We start from the raw sequence: 25250 nt of genomic DNA, 5'->3' as shown, positions 1-25250 counted from the left end.
GGGGTCCTTGCGGTCACGTGGGCTGGAGCACCGCCCCGCCCGTCCGCCCGCCCGCCCGCCCGCCTCGAATGTCCCTGAGAACCAGAAGGGCCAGCGCTCAGCTGCTCTGGCACCCCGCTGCAGGGATGGCCTCCTGGGCTAAGGGCAGGAGCTACCTGGCGCCCGGTTTGCTGCAGGGCCAAGTGGCCATCGTCACCGGCGGGGCCACGGGCATCGGAAAAGCCATCGTGAAGGAGCTCCTGGAGCTGGGTAGGTGAGCGGGTCGCTGGTGAAGAGACGTGGCTGTGGTGACCTGGGGTAACCTGGAGTCGGGAACCAGGAGCTCTCGGCAGGGCTGAGGGAGTGTGGAGCTGCAGAGCAAAGAGGGGGCAGGTGTGGGCGAAATTACGACCACCAGGGAGACAGAAGAGAGCAGCCTTCCTAAGGAATTGTGGAGCCACTCGTTAAAAACTGAAGAGACCACTCAGGCCAAAGAGACTGTGCCCCAGGTAGGCAGTAAGAAGAGCAGTGAAACATGCTGTGCAATTAGTTTTATATTCAGATTTAAAATTAATCCATTCTATATGCTTAATGTGAGTGATTCGGAAACGTGGGAAGACTTCATTTAACTGGAAAAAGTTGTAAACATACTAAGAGTCTCTCATAGTGTCTTCTCACATCTCTTAACCACAGCAAGGAAATATGCTGAATATTTACCTTAACTTGGGTGAAGTTTTTGAATTAAAAAAATATATAAAGTTTAAAGGCATATGAAGAAAAATATTTGCAACATAAGATAAATCGTTTGTTGGTTTTGAGATAGGGTCTCACTCTGTTGCCCACGCTGGTCTCGAACACCTGGGTTCAAGGGATTCTCCTGCCTTGCCTCTGAGTCCGAAAGTGTTGGGATTACAGGCCGAGCCACCAGATTCGGCCAACAGCCTTATACATAAAGAGCTCTTACAAATAAAGAAAAAAAATCCAACACACTGATAGAAAAATTAGACTAATGGTATGGACTAAGTGTTCCAAAAGAAGAACTACAGACAGGCAAGAAGCATATGAAAAAATAATCAACTTTATTGGTAATAAAATATAAAACGGTAAGATTTCATTTTTCTAACAAAATTTTGAAATGTTGGGAAAACTTAAAATGTTGATGCAGGAATGAGAAGGCAGGAATATAAATTATTACAAACTTTCTGGAGAGCAATTTGGAAAAAAGATCCAAAAACCTTCACAATGTTTATGCTCTATGACAGTAATTCCTTTTTCAGGAATTTAAGGAAACAGAGTCAAGCAAAGATTTTCATGCAAGGATATAGTCTTGAGTAGTGAAAAAATGGAAATTACCTAAAAATCCAATATGAAGGAAATAGTTAAATCAATAACAATGAAATATAATGCTTCCATTTAAATATCTTGCTCTTGGTCCTGGCGCAGTGGCTCACGCCTGTAATTCCAGCACTTTGGGAGGCTGAGGCGGGCAGATAACCTGAGGTCAGGAGTTCGAGACCAGCCTGGCCAACATGGTAAAACTCCATTTCTGCTAAAAATACAAACCAGGCATGGTGGCGCACACCAGTAGTCCCAGCTACTTGGGAGGTTGAGGCACAAGAATCACTTGAACCTGGGAGGCAGAGGTTGCAATGAGCTGATGTCAAGCCACTGCACTCCAGCCTGGGCAACAGAGCGAGATTCCATCTCAATAAATAAATAAATATCTTGCTATTGAAGACTTATTTGGAGAAATGCATACCATATTATTGAGAAAGGTAGAATTCTAAACCTAATAGCATTCCAATTTTACTTTTTTTTTTTTGAGATGGAGTTTCGCTCTTGTTGCCCAGGCTGGAGTGCAATGGTGCCATCTCTGCTCACTACAACCTCCTCCTCCTGGGTTCAAGCGATTCTCCTGTCTCAGCCTCCCAAGTAATTGGGATTACAGGCATGCACCACCTCGCCAGGCTAATTTTGTATTTTTAATAGAGACAGGGTTTCTATATGTTGGTCAGGCTGGTCTTGAACTCCTGACCTCAGGTGATCCGCCCGCCTCGGCCTCCCAAAGTACTGGGATTACAGGCGTGAGCCACCGTGCCCGGCCCAATTTTACTTTTAATAAAAAATATATATGCAGGGCCGGGTGCGGTGGCTCACGCCTGTAATCCCAGCACTTTGGGAGGCCAAGGTGGGTGGAGCACAAGGTCAAGAGTCTGAGACCAGCCTGGGCAAACATGGTGAAACCTCGTCTCTACTAAGAATACAAAAATTAGCCAGGCATGGTGGCATGTGCCTGTAGTCCCAGCTACTCAGGAGGCTGAGGCAGGAGAATCTCTTGAACCCAGGAGGCAGAGGTTTCAGTGAGCCAAAATTGCGCCACTGCACTCCAGCCTGGGCGACAGAGCAAGAGTCCTAAAAAAAAAAAAAAAAAAAGTATTACGTATGCAAAAATAGACTGGAAGGAAGTTTATAAGATTTTTAGCCATTTTTCTGAAAATAACGTTAATTATGAGTAATTAAAATGGTCTTCGTCTTTTAAATATTTTTTAATGAACATCTAAATTATCTTTGGTTACGAATGTGTTTCCAGCATCTGGCATATTATGAACTAAAAAAAAATCTATGTTTTTAGTTAAAAAAAAAAAAAATTTCCTAGTAAGGCCATGATGTAACCTCATCACCATTACTGCCCAATTTATTCTCAACACCAAACTCTATCCTCTTTCAGAAAAATCTGTAAGAAAATCAGAATCAGTTATCAATTCATGCAAAGGTGAAATACTAGGCTTCTCAGCAGATTCATAGGACCCTAGTCCACTTTGAAGGATTTTTATGTATTTGAACTTTCATCCTGTTGTGTAAGTGTGCTATTTGAACTTTCATCCTGTTGCATAAGTATGCACTGGCCAAAAACTACACCCCTGGAATAAGGTGACAGAGTGTATTTTTCTTACCACAAACTAAAACATTAGGACATTGGTCTTGTAATCTTTTGGAAGACATGAATCTCTCTGAGATTCTGATGAAAGTGGTGGAGTGTCTTTTGAGAAAAAGACATCATATACTTAAAAATATATGTTGTATTGGAAATGGATTTCCTTCAGTGAAAGAATATTAAAAATCTTTTTTTTTTTTTTTTTTTGAGATGGAGTTTCGCTCTGTCGCCCAGGCTGGAGTGCAGTGGCGCAATCTCGGCTCACCGCAACCTCCACCTCCCAGGTTCAAGCAATTCTCTGCCCCAGCCTCCCAAGCAGTATTTTTAATAGAGACGGGGTTTCACCACGTTGGCCAGGCTGGTCTTGAACTCCTGACCTTATGATCCATCCCCCTTGACCTCCCGAAGTGCTGTGAGCCACCGGGCCTGGCCATAAAAATCATTTTTATAATTACTTTTTCCTCTTTATTTTTTTATGCCAGAATTAATGGCTATTTCCACAACATTGTTATATTTTTACTAGAGATGGGGTTTTGGTACGTTGGCCAGGCTGGTCTTGAACTCCGGACCTCCAGTGATCTGCCCACCTCAGCCTCCCTAAGTGCTAGGATTACAGGCATGGAGGCCCTGCGCCTAGCCTCCAGTTTTCTTTCTAGTCAGAAGGCCACTGTTTTTTGTTTTTGGTTTTGTTTTTTTGGTGTGAATTATGTTTTTTTGGCATGAACTTTGAGGCATGGTTTTTAAAATGAGGATTTTTTTTTTTTTTTTAACGAAAAATACAGGTGTTTTCTTTTTTACTTCATACTATGCCAGATGTTGGAATCACAATGGTAACCAAAGATAATTTAGATGTTCATTAAAAAATATTTAAAGACGAAGACAATTTTAATTACTCATAATTAACATTATTTTCAGAAAAATGGCTAAAAATCTTATAAACTTCCTTCCAGTCCATTTTTGCATGTATAATCCATTTTTTTTTTTTTTTTTGAGACGGAGTCTTGCTCTATAGCCCAGGCTGGAGTACAGTGGCACGATCTTGGCTCACTGCAACCTCTGCCTCCTAGGTTCAAGCGATTCTCCTGCCTCAGCCTCCTGATTGGCTGGGATTACAGGCACATGCCACCATGCCTGGCTAATTTTTGTGTTCTTAGTAGAGATGGGGTTTCACCATGTTTGCCCAGGCTAGTCTCGAACTCTTGACCTTGTGCTCCGCCCACCTCAGCCTCCCAAAGTGCTGGGATTACAGACGTGAGCCACCTCGCCCGTCCCTGCATGTATTTTTTTTTTTGAGATGGTGTCTCGTTCTGTTACCCAGGCTGGAGTGCGGTGGCGTGATCTTGGCTCACTGCAAGCTCCACCTCCCGGGTTCAAGCCATTCTCCTGCCTCAGCCTGCCGAGTAGCTGGGACTACAGGTGCCTGCCACCACACCCGGCTAATTTTTTGTATTTTTAGTAGAGATGGGGTTTCACCATGTTAGCCAGGATGGTCTCGATCTCCTGACCTTGTGCTCTGCCTGCCTTGGCCTCCCAAAGTGCTGGGATTACAGGCGTGAGCCACCGCACCCCGGCAAATATTTTTTATTAAAAGTAAAATTGGGCCAGGCGCGGTGGCTCACGCCTGTAATCCCAGCACTTTGGGAGGCCGAGGTGGGCAGCCACCTGAGGTTGGGAGTTGGAGATCAGCCTGACCAACATATAGAAACCCCATCTCTACTAAAAATACAAAATTAGCCAGGCGAGGTGGTGCATGCCTGTAATCCCAATTACTCGGAGGCTGAGGCAGGAGAATCGCTTGAACCCAGGAGGCGGAGGTTGCAGTGAGCCAAGATGGCGCCATTGCATTCCAGCCTGGGCAAGAAGAGCGAAACTGCATCTCCAAAAAAAAAAAAAAAAGTAAAATTGGAATGCTGTTAGGTTTAGAATTCTACTTTTCCCAATAATATGGTATGCATTTCTCTAAGTAAGTCTTCAATAGCAAGATATTTATTTATTTATTGAGGTGGAATCTTGCTTTGAGGCCCAGGTTGGAGTGTAGTGGCTTGACATCAGCTCATTGCAACCTCTGCCTCCCAGGTTCAAGTGATTCTTGTGCCTCAGCCTCCCAAGTAGCTGGGACTACAGGTGTACGCCACCATGCCTGGCTAATTTTTGTATTTTTAGTAGAGGTGGAGTTTTACCATGTTGGCCAGGCTGGTCTCAAACTCCTGACCTCAGGTTTTTTGCCTGTCTTGGCCTCCCAAAGTGCTGGAATTACATGCGTGAGTCACTGTGCCAGGACCAAGAGCAAGATATTTAAATGGAAGCATTATATTTCGTTGTTATTGATTTAACTATTTTCCTCATATTGGATTTTTAGGTAATTTCCATTTTTTCACTACTCAAGACTACATCCTTGCATGAAAATCTTTGCTTGACTCTGTTTCCAAATATTGTGGCACATGTGGTGGCATGGCACATGCTCGTAGTCCCAGCTACTTGGGAGGCTGAGACATGAGAATCGCTTGAACTCGGAAGGCGGAGGTTGCAGTGAGCAGAGATCACGCCACTGCAATCTGGCCTGGGTGACAGAGTGAGATTCCATCTCAAAAGAAAAGAAAATAAAAAAATTGGCTAACATTTTCTTTTTTGCTCAATTTGGGTTTATATAACAATGTCTTTCGCTTCCAGAGGATTTTGACTTTTCCTTTTGCTGAGAGGACACAGAAAGCTTTAGCTCACAAAAGCAGGATATTGTAGGCAGAATTAGATCTCCTTTGTACCTTTGACAGGTGCTGTTAGGCAGAGAGAAACCTGACTTCATCAAGGAAAACCTAGCATCATCAAGTTGAATTCCTATCAGATCTTTTTTTTATCTTCAAGTTAATCATTCACTTTCTGTTACTACAATAGAACATAAATTAGGTATAGTAGATAAAATGCAATTAGGAAATGCAGGTGGAAATTATGACCCAAGACAGCATTTTTTCTTGCTCTAGTCTAGTCTAACTAGCCTGTTACCAACACCAGGGACCAATGAGGTGCTAAATAAATATAGTATTCTGAGTTGAAGATGGAAAGGGATCAGTATCAGCCTAAGCAGGAACGCAGCATACTGGGGCTACAAGCCTCTGATGTTGAAAGAACTCCTTATCCACAAGCTACTTCTATACCTATTCTAACCAGGTCAGTTGAGCTTTCTGCATCTCTCTAGCTACATATAAACAAAAATAAAGTCTATTCAAATGATTTAGCATGAAAGGCAAGGATTATGTATAATATTTTTCTAGTTTATTATAAGGTAGCATAAGAGGTTTGCAATAAATTAAAATAGTATAGAAGTGTATAAAAGAAAAAAATGAGCATTACCTTTTCTGCCCTTTTTCTAAATTCCCTTCCTGGTGATTTTCTACAAATTTAATGTGCACATGTATACACACATATATGTATTTCGTTGTCTACAAAATTGGGATCACAGTGTTCTTACTGCTCTGTAATGTTTTTTTTTTTCTACTTAAATGTCTTGTTTTTTCTTTGTTTTGTTTTTTAGAGACAGGATCTTGCTCTGTCACCCAGGCTAGAGTACAGTGGTGCCATCATAGCTCACTGCAGCCTCGAACTCCTGTCTCAGATGATTCTCCTGCCTCAGCCTCCCAAGTATCTAAACTATAGGCATGTGCCACAACGTTTGGCAATAAAAAAATATTTTTAGAGACAAGATCTCACCCAGGATGGTCTTGAACTCGCCACAAGCGACCCTCCAACCTTAGCCTCCCCAAATGCTGGGATTACAGGCATGAGTCACCATGCCTGGCCCATATCTTGTGTTTTTCAATGGTAGTACTGTAGTCATATCTCATTCATTTTAAAGCTGCATAGTATTCCATTGTGTGGATCTATAATAACTTACTTAACCATTTCCTGAATGGACATTTAGGTTTTTATTTTACCCAGCATTGCATTGTTTTTCCCTGTAATAAGTTTGCACCCTAGTTCAAGTTTGTCTATAGTGGAAAGTTCTAGCAGTGAAAGTCAATGGACTTGTAAAGTTGTATTTCAGTGCATCTTTACTTGTAGTAGACAACTGTCCTGAAGTCTTGAGGTTTCAGATAGTAACTAGTTATAATTTAGTAAACTTCTATTTAGATAATCCATGTGAATCATCCTATTTATATTCTCAACATATTTTTTACTCGAGGTCTTGGACAAAGTTAGGCATTAATCACCTTGGTGTTCTTGTTTTTTCTCTCTCTTTCTTTCTTTCTCTCTCTCTTTCTTTCTTTTCCTTTCTTTGTTTTTTTTTTTTTTTGAGACGGAGCCTTGCTCTGTCACCCAGGCTGGAGTGCAGTGGCGCGATCTCGGCTCACTGCAAGCTCCGCCTCCCGGGTTCACGCCATCCTCCTGCCTCAGCCTCTCCGAGTAGCTGGGACTACAGGTGCCCGCCACCACGCCCGGCTAATTTTTTGTATTTTTAGTAGAGACGGGGTTTCACCGCGGTCTCGATCTCCTGACCTCGTGATCTGTCCGCCTCGGCCTCCCAAAGTGCTGGGATTACAAGCGTGAGCCACCGCGCCCGGCCTCCTTTCTTTCTTGACACAGTCTCACTTCGTCACCCAGGCACAATCTTGCCTCACTGCAACATCTGCCCCCTGTTTCAAGCAATTCTCGTGGCTTAGTCTCCTGAGTAGCTGGGATTACAGGTGTGTGCCTCCATGCTCAGCTAATTTTTTTGGATTTTTAGTAGAGGTGGGGTTTCACCATGATGCCCAGGCTGGTCTTGAAGTCCTGAACACAAGCGATCCACCGGCCTTGGCCTCCCAAGGTGCTGGGATTACAGGCGTGAGCCACTGCACCCAGCCTAGGTAAAGTTTTTCATCCCTGCCCTATAGAGCCTATGCTCTACTCTGGGAACTAGAGCAAAAAATATGTATGTTGAAGGCAGAAATATCAAAGAAAGAAGTGGGTGGAGGAAGTGGTGGCTTGTCCTGGAGTGCTTATTTCTCCTTTCCATCTCACTGACCAGCTCAGCTATTTCTCCTAAGTGACAGAAACCTAACTGAGGGTTGGATTAGTCTAGAAGTATATACAGTCGTGTCACTTAACACGGGGAAATCTTCTGAGAAATGCATCCTTAAGTGATTTCATCATTGTGTGAACATCATAGAGTGGTAGGCAAACCTAGATGGTATAGCCTACTATACACCTGGGCTATATGGTCAATAGCCTATTGCTTCTAGGCTCCAAACCTGTACAGCAGGTTACTATGCTGAATGCTGCAGGAAATAGTAACACAAAGGTAAATATCTGTGGTCTAAACATATCTAAACATACAAAAGATATAGTAAAAATATGGTATAAAAGATAAAAAATGGTACACCCGTATAGAGCACTGTATAGGACACAGGAGCTTGTGGGACTGGAAGTTGCTCTGGGTGAGTTAGTGAGGGAGTGATAAGTGAATGTGAAGGCCTAAGACATTATCGTTTACTATTGTAGAATTTATAAACGCTGCACACACAGGCTAAACTAAATTTATAAAAAAATAAAGTAATTGCAGCTATGACATTACAGTGGCTACAGCACCACTGGATGATAAGAATGTTTAACTTCCACTTTAATCTTATGAGGCCACTGCCATACATGTTGGTCTATCATTGACCAAAACATTGTTATGGGGTGCGTGACTGTGTTTCAGTTATTTTTCCTGCTGGGAGAAGAGGGCCCTCCTGGAAACAAAAGGAGAAGGGAGTAAGCATTCTCCTAACAGTATAACTTAATGTTTTTGTTGAACATTATATATTTTGATAAATTAAATTCCATTTTAAAGTTAGGCAAGGCTTACAAGGAACTCATGGTGAATCTTTCCAATTTTTGCTTTATAAAACCCTCAGATTGCACACGAGAATTTCCAAAAGTTGTTACCATTTTTAGTTTACTAAATTATAACCTAAACTTTAAACATAGTTTTTAAAATTGTCTTATTTTGTACAAGCTCTATGGAAAACAGTATAGATATTTCTTTTTTTTTTTTTTTTTTGAGACAGAGTCTCGCTCTGTCGCCCAGGCTGGAGTGCAGTGGCACAATCTCGGCTCACTGCAAGCTCCGCCTCCTGGGTTCACGCCATTCTCCTGCCTCAGCCTCTCCGAGTAGCTGGGACTACAGGCGCCCGCCACCACGCCCGGCTAGTTTTTTGTATTTGTAGTAGAGACGGGGTTTCACAGCGGTCTCGATCTCCTGACCTCGTGATCCGCCCGCCTCGGCCTCCCAAAGTGCTGGGATTACAAGCGTGAGCCACCGCGCCCGGCCAGATATTTCTTAAAGAATTAAAAATAGGGCACATGGATACATGTGTAACAAACCTGCACATTGTGCACATGTACCCTAAAACCTAAAGTATAATTAAAAAAAAGAATTAAAAATAGAATTGCCATTCAATTCAGCAAACCCACTACTGGGTATTTACAAAGGAAAATAAATCACTATATGAAGAAGACGCCTGCTCTAGTATGTTTATCACAGCACTGTTCATAGTAGCAAGTAAAGGAATCAACATAAGTGTCCATCAGTGGATGATTGGATAAAGAAAATATGTTCTATATACCATGGAATACTACTCAGCCATGAAGAAGAATGAAATCTTGTCTTTTGCAGGAACATGGATAGAACTGGAGGCCTTTATCCTAACTAAAATAATTCAGAAACAAGGTCAAATGGTGCATGTTCTCACTTATAAGTGGGAGCTAAAGAGTGGGTACACATGGACATACAGAGTAGAATAATAGACATTGGAGACTCCAAAAGGTGGGAGGGTAGAAGCAGGGGAGTGAGGATTGAAAAATTACCTGTTGGGTACAGTGGCCACTATTCAGGTGATGGATACACTAAAAGCCCCTTGTAACAAAACTGCACTTGTCCCCCCAACATCTATAAAGATAAGAAATAAAATAAAGTGCCTTATTTTCATATACAGTAGCTAGCTTATCTTATACAACTAAAATAGTTCAGGCCAAATGGAGAGCCCTTGTTCTCTGTGCCTTAATGAACTTCATTTATTCCACCTGTATATGTTGGACTGTGTGTTAGCCTAACAAATAGCGCAATTACAGGATCCCTACCTCCCAGGGGATGACAGTGAGTGTAGCAGATTATTAAATTAACAGGTAATTATGTTTCAGTGAAATGCTATATTAGGGTGAAAACAGCCTATAACTGTATTGCCTCACATAGAATTTAACACTGAAAAACCACTGCAATCCAGCCTGGGCAACACAGTGAGACTTCATCTTTAAAATATATATGTACAAGAATCACTTAACAGTTCATAGGTAGTCTTTGCTTTTGCATGGCATTGTGGCATTGTAGCAATGATCATGCAAGCTGAAACCGTGCAAAGCAAAAATAGTCAATGGGAAAAAGTACAATTATTTCATGATCTTCAAAAATTTTTGTCAAAGTGGCGCCCAAACGGGACTTTCAGGGACAAACAGAGACCTGAAGGGACCTAAAGAGGCCTGCAGGGACAAATAGAGCTAAGTAGGGATAAATAGAAATAGAGATAGAGTTAAATAGAGACAAATAGAGACTTTTTGGCAAGTCATCTTAACTTGCAGGGCGTTACTGTAGTCCCAGGAGTTGTTGATTTTGATTGTGAAGAGGAAATTCCACTAGTGGTAATGTCACAAGAACTTTGGGTTTTTGAACCAGGAGAATATATTGCACAACTATTGCTTGTTCCCTGTAAGTTGCACCCTTCTCCACGAAGGGAGAAGCGAGGGAATCAAGGATTTGAAAGTACAACTAGGAGAGAGATTTATCTATCACAACCCATAACATTTAATGGACCCACCTGTACAGTACAAATTGAAGGCTTAATTTTTTTTTTTTTTTTTTTTTTTTTTTTTTTTTTTGCTATACTGTTGCACGAGAAGGATGAGCTTCAATTTGCTTTCCCTGTGCCTTCTGTTAATCAGAGAGAGCCTGCCTTTCCTTATCAATGAGAAGTTTACTCCATGGTAATTAACCAAAGAGGCAGAAGCTGAGTTACAGCTTGTGGAGCAGATGCTTTGGCAACGGCATGCCTCCTGGCCACAGCCACAAAAGCCTTTGCTTCTGTTTTGGCAGATTTACTAACGTGGGGATGAGGGTACGCTTGTGTTTTTGCAGGAGATGAACAAACTGTGTGGCTGCCCTCAAGGTGTGTGCAACCACAGAACGGGAGACTGGAGGGACCCATGGATCCCAACCATGGGCCCAGTTCCCCCAGTATGAGCTGAATACGAAGATGGAGTGAACCACTAAGGCTGCACATTTTGCAATTGCCTGTCTCAATTAATTTAAAAACAAAAAGGGAGAGATGTTGCAGGCTGAAAGAGTGAGGGTCGTGATGAACTCAGTATACCACTGGAGGGTATATGAGCAAACAGCAAACTATTCTCATAAATGCAGAATGTTGGCAAACTGACAAACTGCATCTGCCACCCTGAAGGAATGCTGAGGGCAGTCACGACCCAGGCGCAAGTGTTTCTTGTGATGAGGCACATCTGAAGCCTGTTAGCAATAATGTGAACCTGTGATCAGTTAAGCAGCTGACCAAATGTTACCTCGACCTCCCTGCTCTTTCTACCCAATAAATACAAAAGGCCGTAGAAGCTCAAGGCTGCTGCCTTTGCTCACTAGCAGCAGGGAGCCGTCTTCTTCTTCCCCTGGCCCCTTCCTTTAAAACAGTTTCTTTTGTTTTAAGTTTTCATTTCTGCTTTCATCCTCCTTCGTTCAGCCTCGTAATGACCGTCTCAAATAGTAAGTAGTAACGGTAGTAACTGTCGTAGTGACGGTCTCAAGTAGTAACCATGGCAGTCTGCCACATAGGGAAATGAAAAAAATAATACAACTAGACTAGTTTCACTGGGGAGATGTTGGTCAAAGAGTACAAAGTTTCATTTAGACAGGAGGAATAAGTTCTGATGATCTACTGCACAGCATGATGGCTACAGTTAGTAATGCATCGTGTATTTCAAAATAGCGAAAATAGTGGATTTAGAATGTTCTTACCTCAAAGAAATGATAAGTATAAGAGGTGATAGATACATTAGCCTGATTTCATCATTCCACAATATATTTATATATCAAAATATCATTTTACCCCATAAATGTATAGTTGTCAGTTAAAAACAAAAATTAAAAAACCTCAGTATTGAAAATTAAACTTTTATTTTCATGTGAAAAGCGTTAGTGCTTGCCTTCTCATTGTATACCTTATGATATAGAGCAAGCATTTTTTTTCTATACCTTGTTAAATTGTTGTACTCCTTTCTATGTTTGGATCAGCTTCCAGCATTTTATCCTTTATACTTTCAGTGTCATGAAATATTTCCAAAAGTTTCTTTTTTTTTTTTTTTTTGACAGAGTCTTGCTCTTGTCACCCAGGCTGGGGTGCAATGGCACGATCACAGCTCACTACAACCTCTGCCTACTGGGTTCAAGCAATTTTCCTGCCTCAGCCTCCCAAGTAGCTGGGATTACAGGCACCTGCCACCACGCCTGGCTAATTTTTGTATTTTTAGTAGAGACGGGGTTTTGCCATATTGGTCAAGCTGGTCTCGAACTCCTGACCTTGTGATCTGCCCACCTCGGCCTCCCAAAGTACTGGCATTACAGAAGGGAGCCACCACGACTGGCCCCAAAAGTTTCTTTAATGTGAAGTTTTTTGTGGGCATCACTTCCTCTGGGATATCTTCGTCTTCTTTGTCACAGGCACTTTCCTCATTATGTTAAGTTCGCCTTCAGTAAGATCTTCTGGCTTTCTGTAGTTTCTAGAATGGCAGCAGTGTCACACATTCCCCTTTTATAATTCCCTTGACATGCAATTCTAATTTCGCTTCCAGTGTTACCAATTTTCATTTCTTGGTCTCACTTTTCATGTTTGTTGGCCAGTCCCTCCTTAGATCATGTGTTTTTGTAAAATGTCACTTGGGTTTCTTGTTGAAAGACCAGGAGGTGACACAGCTATATGCTTTGCTGTCTGAGCTCTTCTGAACTGAAGAAGAGATGCACAGTGGGCATTTACTGATAGACACTGGAAGAAATGACATGATTAATCACTGATCTTGATGTGCATCTGTTATTTATGATTTGTGGGTTGAAAGGCTAGCAGTGAAGTTTGCATTTTATGCAGTTACAGTTAATATACCATGGTTATTGAAATTTGAACCATGTTGTTGAGAGACTGGTGTCTTTAAGCTAAGCTAACTGAAATCAGAGCATATTAGAGCAGAGCAAAAGAAGGACCATCTCTACTTCCATTTCACCCTTCTTCGCCATTGTGCTATTATTCTCAAGGAGAAAGAGGGAATCATTTTATTTCTACATATGTTATAAATCTTATAATACGTTGTTGTTAGTTTTGCTTTGAACTATCACTACCTTTAAAGAGATCTGAATAGAAAGAAGAAAAGTCTTTATATTTACTCACATAATTACTATTTCTGCAACATAGACCTCATCTCTACTAAAAACAAAACAACAAAAAAAAATTGGCCAGGTATGGTGGTGTATGTCTGTGGTCCCAGCTACTCGGGAGGCTGGGGTGGGAGGATCAGTGGATCCCAGAAGGTCAAGGCTGCAGTGTACCAAGATCACCACTGCACTCCAGCCTAGGCAACAGAGTAAGACCCTGTCTCAAAAACAAACACACGAACCGTTTTTAGTTCTCTTTCTTCTTCTGTATATTTTTAGATTTTTATCTGGCATCATTTTCCTTCTACTTGAAGGACTTCCTTTTATCTTTTTTGTAGTGCAGATCACCTTGATGAATTCTTCCAGCTTTCATATGTGTGAAAAAGTCTTTATTTTGCCATCATTTTTGAGAGATATTTTCACTGGGTCAAGATTTCTAGGTTCACCATCTTTTTCATTGCTTTCAGTACCATAAAGATTTTCACTGTCTTCTGGCTTGCATTGTTTCTGAAAGAAGTCTTTATCTTTCTTGTTCTATACTTAATGTGTTGTTTTTCTCTGGCTGCTTTTAAGATTTTTCTCTTCATCACTAGTCTATTTAATTATATCATCAGTGTCACTTCTGGTTCTGGTTTTTTTTTTTTTTTTTTGATATGGAGTCTTGTTCTGTTGCTCAAGCTGGAGTGCAGTGGGGTGATCTCAGCTGCTGCACCATCTGTCTCCTGGGTTCAAGCAATTCTCCTGCCTCAGCCTCCTGAGTAGCTGGGATTACAGGCGCATGCCACCAGGACTGGCTACTTTTTGTATTTTTAGTAGAGACAGGGTTTCACCATGTTGGTCAGGCTGGTCTCAAACTCCTGACCTCACGATCGGCCCGCCTCAGCCTCCCAAAGTGCTGGGATTACAGGTATGAGCCACTGCGTCCGGCCTGGGTCTGTTTATTAATTGACTTTTCTCCTCATTATGTGCTGCTATTTTCCTGTTCCTTGGCATGCCTGGTAGTTTTTTTTGTTGGATGCCAGATACTGAATTTGACCTTGGTGGACGTTGGCTATTTTTATATTCTTATAAATATTCTTAGACAGGCGCAAGAGATTGAGACCATCCTGGCCAACATGGTGAAACTCCGTCTCTACTAAAAATATAAAAGTTAGCCAGGCCTGGTGGTGCACACGTGTAGTTGCAGCTACTTGGGAGGCTGAGGCAGGAGAATCGCTTGAACCTGGGAGATGGAGGTTGCAGTGAGCTGAGATCATGCCACTGCACCCCAGTCTGGCCACAGAGCGAGACTCCGTCTCAAAAAAAAAAAAAAAAGAAAAACAAATATGTATATATTCTTGAGCTTTGTTCTGGGATACAGTTAGGTCACTTGAAAACAACCTGATACTCTAAAAGAGGCTTGTTCTGAGCAGCCTTTAGTCTATGGTGAATTTTGCCTCACTGTGGAAGCCATCTGCTTCTGCGTATTTTACCAAATGCCCCGTGAAAGGTTTTTTTCTGGTGGGCACACTGACCATTCCCAGTGCTGTGTGAGTGCCAGGGTTTGATCTCCCTGCCCATTTTTGCTAGTTCTTTCCTCTTTGATTTATTCCCAGGCATCGATCGGTACTCAGGTAAAGATTCAAGAGAGACTCTGCAGATCTCTGGAGTTCTCGCTCTCTGTATATCTTTTCTCCCTATCCCCTGGGCAATCTCACTGCCTTGGCCCTCTAGACTCCCAACTTCATCTCTTCCACCAGGGAGACTTTGGTCTCTGAATGTGTTCCCCTCCCTTGCTGCAGTGTAGAACCTTTCCCCAGGCAGCAAGCTGGGGCAATCCAAGGGCTCATGTTTGATTTCACTGTCCCAGAGATGACCATCCAGTGCTACTGGATGTCCAGTGCCAGAAAACCATCGTTTCATATACTTTGTCCAATTTTTTAGTTATTTCAGGATGGAGGGCAAATTCAGTTTCTGTTACTCTATCTTGTCCGGAAGCAGAAGTACTAATTCAGCTTTTTTTTTTTTTTTTTTTTAAGACATAGGAACACACATAGCCAGGTGCAGTGACTTGTGCCTGTAGTCCCAGAACTTTGGGAGGCCAGGTGGGAGGATTACTTTAGCCCGGGAGAAGTTCAAGGTTACAGTGAGCTATGATCAAGCCACTGCACTCTAGCCTCAGCAACAGGGTGAGACCTTGACTCTAAAATAAAAAATACTTTAAAAAATGGAACACATGATGTATTTTTTCAGTATTATTATTGTTGGAATTTGGACAACTCATGAAGACATATTTATTTGTTCCCTGGCTGTTTAGTTTTCAAGTAAACAGTGGTCATTGCATAATGTGGTCATTGCATCCCATGAAGGCATATTTATTTGTTCTCTGGCTGTTTCTTCTCAGGGAGTAATGTGGTCATTGCATCCCGTAAATTGGAGAGATTGAAGTCTGCGGCAGATGAACTGCAGGCCAACCTACCTCCCACAAAGCAGGCACGAGTCATTCCCATACAATGCAACATCCGGAAGGAGGAGGAGGTAATGGAGATATATCTGTATCATTTATTCATTCATTGTAATTTGCAGTAGTGGTTCTTAAACCTGGCTGTGCTTCAGGTTCTCCTATTGTAGCTGTCTTAGATGAGGCTCACTAGAAGCAGAGGCTGTGAAAGAGATTCTCATGTTAATGATTTACTAAGCCAGTGACTCCTGGAGAAGGAGAGGAAGGGAGGCAAGAATGTGGTCTCAGCTAGAGATGGCCTTTTGCCCTTTAAGTCTTTATTTTTATTTTTATTTTTATTTTTGAGACAAAGTCTTCTCCTGTTGCCCAGGCTGGAAGGCAGTGGCACGATATCAGCTCACTGCAACCTACACCTCCCAGGTTCAAGCAATTCTCCTGACTCAGCCTCCTGAGTAGCTGGGACTATAGGTGCATGCTACCATGCCCAGCTAATTTTTGTATTTTTCATAAAGACGGGTTTCACTATGTTGGCCAGGCTGGTCTCAAACTTCTGACCTCAGGTGATCTGCCTGCCTTGGCCTCCCGAAGTGCTAGGATTACAGGCGTGAGCCACCATGCCTGGCCCTTTGAGTCATTTTTTAATGTTCATTTTAATCTGATTTCATCACTGTTTATTCTGGGTTGGTAGCTTACAAATTAATATATGACCGAGGCCTGCCCTACTCAAGGGTGTTCCAGGCCCTTCGATATATCTTGTCGTCAAAATTACAGTTTTAGCTTTGTGATCTGTGGGTATTGGGTGCTGGTACATTACTCATTGGTGTGGGATTTTTAGTCTTTTTCATTGCTGCATGTTCATTCATTGTGGTACTTGGAGTGACTGTTCACTGTGAGAGATTGCAAACTCTAGAGCAAGCAATCAGGCGAGGTAGCAAGTTAGGCTATTAAACTTTTTCTTTTAGTAACTTCTACTGTTCTTCTTTAGGTGAATAATTTGGTCAAATCTACCTTAGATATTTATGGTAAGATCGATTTCTTGGTGAACAATGGAGGAGGCCAGTTTTTTTCCCCTGCTGAACACATCAGTTCTAAGGGGTGGCATGCTGTGCTTGAGACCAACCTGACGGGTACCTTCTACATGTGCAAAGCAGGCAAGTACCATCAGTATCCACAAGTCACCGTGTCTTTATTTAGAGATCTCAGGAATCCTATTAGGGACTCAGAAGCCCCATGTCATTAACATTTATTGGCTGGATTTTCTCACTTACGACATAGGAATGTAAATTGGTACATTTCAGTGTAGTAATTTGGCAATATTTATAAAATGTGGATATCCTTCAATCTCATCATTTTATTTCTTGGAATTTATTTATTATTTATTTATTTATTTATTTATTTATTTTTTTGAAACGGAGTCTCACTCTTTCACCCAGGCTGGAGTGCAGTGGCGCGATCTCGGCTCACTGCAGGCTCCGTCCCCCGGGGTTCACGCCATTCTCCTGCCTCAGCCTCCCGCGTAGCTGGGACTACAGGCGCCCGCCACCTCGCCCGGCTAATTTTTTGTATTTTTAGTAGAGACGGGGTTTCACCGTGTTAGCCAGGATGGTCTCGACCTCCTGACCTCATGATCCGCCCGCCTTGGCCTCCCAAAGTGCTGGGATTACAGGCGTGAGCCACCGTGCCCAGCCTTCTTGGAATTTATTATGAGAAAAGTATTAATGATCTGTACATAGATTTAGCTATTAATTTGTTCATAGAATTTGAGAAAATTCTCACACTTACTTTGTTTTTAAGAATTAATCTGTTAAATCTTTTAGCAGAACCAATTAATAAATTCAGGGAGAATACCAGAGACAGAGTCTGTATGCTCTCTAACAACTAATTAGCATGCATAGTCTTTGGATTAAAGGTCATGTTTCGTGGGTGGTTAGTACTGAACTCCTGAGTTGGGTAACTCAAGAGATTTTGTAAAAACTACCCAAATCTTTCTTATGATGAAAAATACAGAACAAGTACAACCCTATCTCAAAGGGTCTTCATGCTAACATGAATTAGGCTTTATATTCTTAGTATCTACAAGTCAGAGGTCTTGCAGACATCTCTACCTAACGAGCAGAATCAACCTCTGTCTAAGTTGTTATACAAGTTGGGTTGTTCCAATGGAAAAACCCAGAAATAACAGGGCTTGAATATGAGTTTATTTTTCTCACATAAAAAGTCCAGGTAGGTAGTGTAAGGATTATATGGTAGTTTCATAATCATTAGGAACTGAGGATCCTTCTTATTCCTCCACTGTTCTTGACCTGTGGTTTCCATTTCATGATTCAAGAGGGCTGCTCCAGTTCTTGCTATCAAATCTGCATTCCAGACAACAGGAATGAGGAAAAAGTGTAATGCTCACCCATTCCTTTTATGGGCACCATCTGGAAGCACCATGATGTTTGCTCACATTCATCAGCTAGAATTCAGTTAAACGATCGTACCTAGCTGTGAAAGAAACTGGGAAATAGAGTCCTTAGGTGGGCAGCTATGTCCCTAAAACAAATTCTATTTCTATGGAAGAAAGGGAGAATGAGTATTGGGAGACAACTAGTGGTCTCTAACCCAAGCTTTATAACTCGGTGCTTTCACTCCTTCTAACAAGCAAATCAGCAATGTCTTACCAATCCAAGATTCCTTACTAACAACTGTCAATTAAAAGTCTACAGAATTGAAATTCAGCCATGATTTTTATTAGCCAAAACTGAATTAAACAATACAAGGCTGGCTGGGCATGGTGGCTCATGCCTGTAATCCCAGCACTTTGGGAGGCCGAGGCGGACAGATTACCTGAGCTCAGGAGTTTGAGACCAGCCTGGGTAACATGGTGAAACCCCGTCTCTACTAAGATACAAAAAAAAAAAAAATTAGCCAGGCAGCGTGCATCTGTAGTCCCAGCTACTCGGGAGGCTGAGGCAGGAGAATCTCTTGAACCCGAGAGGTGGAGGTTGCATTGAGCCGAGATCGTGCCACTGTACTCGAGCCTGGGTGACAAGAGTGAGACTGTCTCAAATAAATAAATAAATAAATAAAAAGTAAAACAAATACAAGGCCTATTATTTTTGCTTTTACTTATTTGGGGATTTTAGTTTTTACTTTTCCTAAGTTATATTTTTCTTTTTTCTTTTTTTTTCTTTTGGAGACAGAGTCTCGCTCTGTCGCACAGGCTGGAGTGCAGTGGCGTGATCTCTGCTCACTGCAACCTCCACCTCCCGGGTTCAAGCGATTCTCCTGCCTCAGCCTCCCAAGTAGCTGGGACTCCAGGCGCCTACCACCACATCTGGCTAATTTTTATATTTTTAGTAGAGACGGGGTTTCACCATGTTGGCCAGGATAGTCTCCATCTCCTGATCTTGTGATCCACCCACCTCGGCCTCCCAAAATGCTGGGATTACAGGCATGAGCCACTGCGCCCAGCCATATTTTTCTGTACCTTGAAAATAATAGTGAAAAACTGAAAACCATGTAAATATTCTGGAGTAAAATATTAGTTGAGTGAAGTTTTATACATCTATATGATGAAGAACTATGCAGCCATTAAAAATATTGACATAAAAATGTACTCATTAACATGAAAAAATATTGCCAGATATCACTACCAAAAAAGCAAGTTATAAAATATTTTATCCAACATGTTCACATTTCTGTAAAAAAAAAGTATGTATTTATGTGTGCATATATATGAATAGAAATGATTCTGAAAAAATTTATACCAAAATACAGTCGTGTTGTTTAACAACAGGGATTTGTTCTGAGAAATGTGTCATTAGGCAATCTCGTTGTTGTATGAACATCATGGAGTGTACCTACACAAACCTGGATGGTATAGCCTACTACACACCTAGGCTACAAACCTGTATAGCATGTTGCTGTACTGAATACTGTAGGCAACTGTAACATCAAGTATTTGTGTATCTCGACATAGAAAAAGTACAGTAAAAATGTGGTATTATAATCTTATGGGACCACTATTATATATGCAATCTGTCTTTGACCAAAACATTGTTGTGACACATGACTGTATTGACATGTATCACCTCCAGGAGGTAAAATTACATATTATTTTTTTCTTTGTGCTTCTCTGCCCTTTCTACTTTTTCTAATATGACCATATATTACTTAAGCAATTAAAATGATTTAAAAGATGACTGCCCTAAAGTCCCCACCCAGTCTGTTTCAGCTTGTACCCTGGGACACAATATGCTATTGTTAAAGAATTGTGAAAAAAATCCACATATAAATTATTGGTGAATTTGGACTTTCCTATAGACTTTTATTATTCATTTTACTGATACAGGAATTTTTACCCCAATTTACTTTTGGAAAAATGTTGGATCTGTGGGAAAGTTGAAGAAATGATACAATGGATTTCTATATACCTATCATTTAGATTCATGAAGCATTGTCAGGCACGATGGCTCATGCCTGTAATCTCAGCACTTTGGAAGGCCAAGGTGGGCGGATCACTTGAGGTCAGGAGTTTGAGACCAGCCTGGCCAACATGGGGAAACCCTGTCTCCACTAAAAATACAAACATCAGCCGGGAGTGGTGGTGCATGCTTATAGTCCCAGCTACTTGGGAGGCTGAGGCAGGAGAATCGCTTGAACCTGGGAGGCGGAGGTTGCAGTGAGCTGGGATGGTGCCTCCAGGCTGGGTGACAGAGTGAGACTCTGTCTCAAAAAAAAAAAAAAAAAAAAAATTCACCACGCACTGACATTCCCATTTACATGATCTCTCTTTCTCTCTGTCTCTCTCTCGCCCTCTCTGCACGCATGCGCGCACACACAAACACACACACACACACACACACACACACTCGTTTCGAAAGCAAATTAGATACAATGGTACTTTGCTTATATATCTTTAAATATAAACACATTTTCTATATAATTACAATACCATTATTACACCTAAGAAAATTCACAGTAATTCAATAAAATCACTCATTATATAGTCCTTATTGAAATTTCCCTAATTGTTTTCCCAGCTTTTAAAATCTAAGATGTTATCAAATTCATGTATTGCATTTGTTTATGTGTCTTTAGTTTCTTGTACTCTAAAAAAATCCATACTTCTTATATTTCATAACAGTGACTTATAGAATGTTCCAAATTCTGGATTTCTCTAATTGTTTTGTGGTGATTATATTCATTTAAATATTTCTGGCAAGACCCCTTCATATATGGTATATATACTTCTTATTGCATTACACCTGTAAGTCTATAGTTAAGGTGGTTTTACTATTGGTCATCTTAAATTTTTTCACTTGTCTAAGATTCTGACCACCAAACCTTTCTGTTGTAAAGATACATTTTTCTATTTGTAAACTACAAGTAATCTGTGGATAATACTTTCAGACCATGTGAAGATACTGTTTTCCTATGTACTTTTATCCAATGGGTTTAGATTCCTTTTTTTTTTTTTTTTGAGACAGGGTTTCGCTCTTTCACCCGGGTTGGAGCGCAGTGATGTGATCGTGGCTCACTGCAGCCTCCACCCCCTGGGCTCAATCGATTCTCCCATCTCCTGAGTAGCTGGAGGTTCAGGTGCATGCTAGGCTACTAACCACCATGCTCAGCTAATTGTTTTTTTTTTGTTTGTTTGTTTGTTTTTGGTAGAGCCGGGGTCTCCCTATGTTGCTGAGGCTGGTCTCAAACTCCTGGGCTGAAGCCATCCATCCGCCTCTGCCTCTCAAAGTGCTGGGATATAGGTGTGAGGCACTGCTCCCGGCTCATTCCATTTTAGATTCTTGCCCGATTCAGTTTCAGAATTGGAAGATGCAAAATGATGATTTTAAAAATTTATGCCTTATTTATTAATTGGCATTCTTTTATAAAGATGAGTTTTTCTTTTTTTTCTCACCTCCCTACTAAGCATTACTATTGATGAATGGAATTTATTTTTATTCAGTATTTCTAACCCATTATTGTCATTTTCTCTCTGATGTTCTAGTTGACCAGCTAATCTGGCTTCTCTGTCTTTTTGAAATGGCTCAGACCTGTTTCTCCAAGAAGACCTAGTTCCCTTTAGTAGGGAATAATAATTATTGTTTGCTTATTTATTTATTTACTTTTTGGAGAGAGAGTCTTGCTCTGCCACCCAGGCTGGAGAGTAGTGGTTCAAGGCTGCATAGCCCACTGCAGCCCTGAACTCCTGGGGTCAAGCAATTCTCCCTGCTTCAGCCTACCCAGCAGCTGCTACTATAGGCACATGACACCATGCCAGGATAATTTTCAAGGTTTTCATAGAGACAGAGTTTTTCTGTGTTGCCCAGGCTGGTCTTGACCTCCTGGCCTTTAGTGATCCTCTCACCTTGACCTCCCAAAGTGCTGGGATTACAGGTGTGAGCCACCACTCCTAGTCGGGAATGATTTTTAGAAGGCGAGATTTGGGTACTACATGTGTTCACTACTACTGGGTTATCATTACTTCTAGACATTTTCAGAACTAGGAAATAAATAAATATATGTATATGGTGGTATTTATCCAGAAGCAGAAAGTCTGTGTAGAATAATTTAAATAAATGGTTATTCTCCTTTCTTGTGCTAAAATCAAATGATTTTATATGTTTTCATATATTTTTCATATATGTTTTCAAGCATATATAAGTAACAAAATATTTAACAATGAAGTTAACAAAAAAAGTGTAAGACTTGTATGCCACAAACTGCCAGACATTGCTGAGAGAAATCAAAGAAGATTTAAATAATGTAAAGATATTCAGTGTTTATGGGTTAGAAGGTCCAATATTGTTAATGTGTTAGTTCTTCCCAAATTGATCTGTAGATTCAATGCAATCCCTGTCAATTTTTGTAGAAATTAACAAACTGATCCTAAACTACATATGGAGATGCAGAGGGCCCAGAATAGCCAAAACAATTTTGCAAAAGAAGAAAGTTGGAGGACTTAATGCTTCTTGATTTCAAAGCTATTTCTTGATTTTAAGACAGTGTGGTACTGACATAGGATAGATATATAGATCAACATGATTATAGTCATTAGGGAAATGCAAATAAAAACTCCAGTGTGATACCACTTCACACCCAACTAGATGGCTATTATCAAAAAATCAGACAGCAATGGCATGTAGAAACTACATCCCCCATGCATTTCTGACAATAATGTAAAATGGGGAGGGACACTTCGGAAAACCATTTGGCAGTTTCTTTAAAAGCTAAACAGAGTTAACATATGACCACACAAAGATTTGTATTCATAATTGCTCCAAAGTGGAACTATCCAAATGTTTATCAGCTGATAAGTGGATAAATAAAACATGGCATATCCGTATAATGGAGTACTACTCGGCAATCAAAAAGGAACTATTAACACATTACAACGTGGATGAACCTCACAAACATGATTCTAAGTGGAAGAAGTTAGACACAAAAGACCACATATTGTGTGATTCACTTTACTTTAGATTTTCGAAAAGGTAAAGGCAAATCTAGAGAAACAGAAAGATGAGTGTTTACCTGGGGATGGGTTAAGCTGCAGATGAGTGTGAAGAAACTTTTTGGGGTGATGGAAAGGTTCTCAAGCTGGATTGTGGTAATGGTTGCACAACTCCATATATTTATTAAAAGTCATTACATTGCACACTTAAAGTAGATGAATTTTATGATGTGTAAATTTTACCTCAGTCAGGCTTTTTATAAGGAAATGTAAATGGACGTGTAAAACATATCAAACAGGCAGTGTGCTGAAACAAGGTATCAGGAGGGTCAGGATACTTTAAAGATTTAATGATTGAGTTTGCCTCTATCCTGCAGTTTACAGCTCCTGGATGAAAGAGCATGGAGGATCTATCGTCAATGTCATTCTCCCTACTAAAGCTGGATTTCCATTACTTGTGTAAGCGTTTTTATGTTGTTTTCTTTCTGCGTCTTTGAGTTTTGTCTTCTGAATGGGGGAAGCAGGATAGGGAACGTTTCTTAAATCAAGTAATACCTTTAATGAGTTGTGATCCTAATAGTTAGCATTTTCTTTTATTTGAACTTAAAATTCAAAGTACTTCTAAAACATTTCCATCCAGATGCGGACTGCCAGATTTACCAAGGAAAGGGAAAATAGTATTTGTTGTTTGTCTGATGTTCAGATTAAACTGGATGTCTTGTGTTTTATTGGGCAACTCTAATCCCGATGTGACTAAACTGGCCATCACTGTCTGGGAATAGCTTATTTGTTAAAGTATAGAAATCAAACTAATCTGTGTTAATTTAGATTTGAATACCATTAATATACCTACTTGATTTTACACAGGACTGCTAAGTTGTTCCTCCTAACAGATAATCCAGGATTTTTTCTCCAAAAGTTTCTAAGGTTTTGTGCCTCTGATTAGCCACTCTGTACACAGAGAACGTGCCTCCTTTATGCAAATTTTAGTCCCCTGCTCATTTCCTGGATTATGCAGAACTGCCAAACATGTATAGGATAGAAATAAAATTCAACTTGGTTTAAGTAAAAATCTAGGGCAGTGGTTCTTCAAAAGTGGCTTCCAGACCAGCCACATCCCCATCACTTGGGAGAAGTTGTTAGCACAGCGAATTATCCAGCCCCACTCCAGATCTGCTGCAAGAGAAACTCTGGGGGCAGAGCGCAGCCATTGTGCAAGCCCTGGAGGGGATCCTGGTACCTGCAGAGCCACCGTGGAAAGGGCATGTTAGGTTCAGCCACAATGTTAGCAGGAAGCTGCCTCTCCTTTTGGTTTTGCTTTCTTCATGTCTGCGTACATTCTCAGGCAGGCTGTCTCTAGGTGTGGCAAAAGGCGAGTACTAGCAAGAGTTAGAGGTCAACACTCTAGCTGTTCTTAACTCTGCAGTGAGAGAGTGCCTCTCAAGTCATGCCAGCAAAAACAGTATTAGTGGTGCCAGCAGGTCCCAGAGAGGATACTCATTAACTGACCCTGCCTGATTATGTGTTCAGCCATTAACCAAAAACTGTAGAAATGAGATTGCTCTGCTATGCATGGTCAGCCTGAGGAATGAGGAACTGCGGTCATCATCGCTCGGACATGGACTGAGAACAGGCAAGAGGTACTTCCTCAAGTGGAAATCAATGTGATGTTACTAAAAACAGAGTAAAAAATGGTGTGCAGGCCATTGATACCACTCTACCTTCTTTTCCTGCTCATTATTCTTTGCTAAATGTATTCACCTATTTTAGCATCTTGGAAGAAATAATTCAGATTGTAGGTTCTTTCTGGCATTTCCCATCCTCACAGGCAACTAGTGTTAATAGTTTTGGGGGCATATCTTTTTCCTACATTTTAACAACAAATTTAGGATACTATAAACACTATTCTGTATCTTGATGTTCTCAAATGAAGCAAATATCCTGGAGATATTTTCTTAACGGAGTCTAAAGAGATTTCTTCTTATTTTTTTATGGCTAATATGCCACTTTTATAAACCATAAGTAAGGA

General features: G+C 41.0%; 1 protein-coding gene across 1 annotated transcript in view; it reads left to right on the top strand.

Annotated features, from left to right (window-relative positions):
* The first annotated feature begins 6 nt into the window (after positions 1 to 6).
* PECR (peroxisomal trans-2-enoyl-CoA reductase) overlaps positions 7 to 25250 on the top strand; it is a 50042-nt gene continuing 24798 nt past the window's right edge. Inside the window, exons 1-4 of the mRNA XM_055290551.2 lie at positions 7 to 249; positions 15730 to 15863; positions 16772 to 16937; positions 23599 to 23680. Of these exons, the coding sequence (XP_055146526.1) occupies positions 69 to 249; positions 15730 to 15863; positions 16772 to 16937; positions 23599 to 23680 (563 nt within the window). The 5' untranslated portion in view covers positions 7 to 68. The remainder of the gene's footprint in view (positions 250 to 15729; positions 15864 to 16771; positions 16938 to 23598; positions 23681 to 25250) is intronic.

This window comes from Symphalangus syndactylus, chromosome 8 (assembly GCF_028878055.3).
Source record: "Symphalangus syndactylus isolate Jambi chromosome 8, NHGRI_mSymSyn1-v2.1_pri, whole genome shotgun sequence".
Taxonomy (NCBI): Eukaryota; Metazoa; Chordata; class Mammalia; order Primates; family Hylobatidae; genus Symphalangus; species Symphalangus syndactylus.
This window is presented reverse-complemented; position numbering and strand designations above follow the sequence as displayed.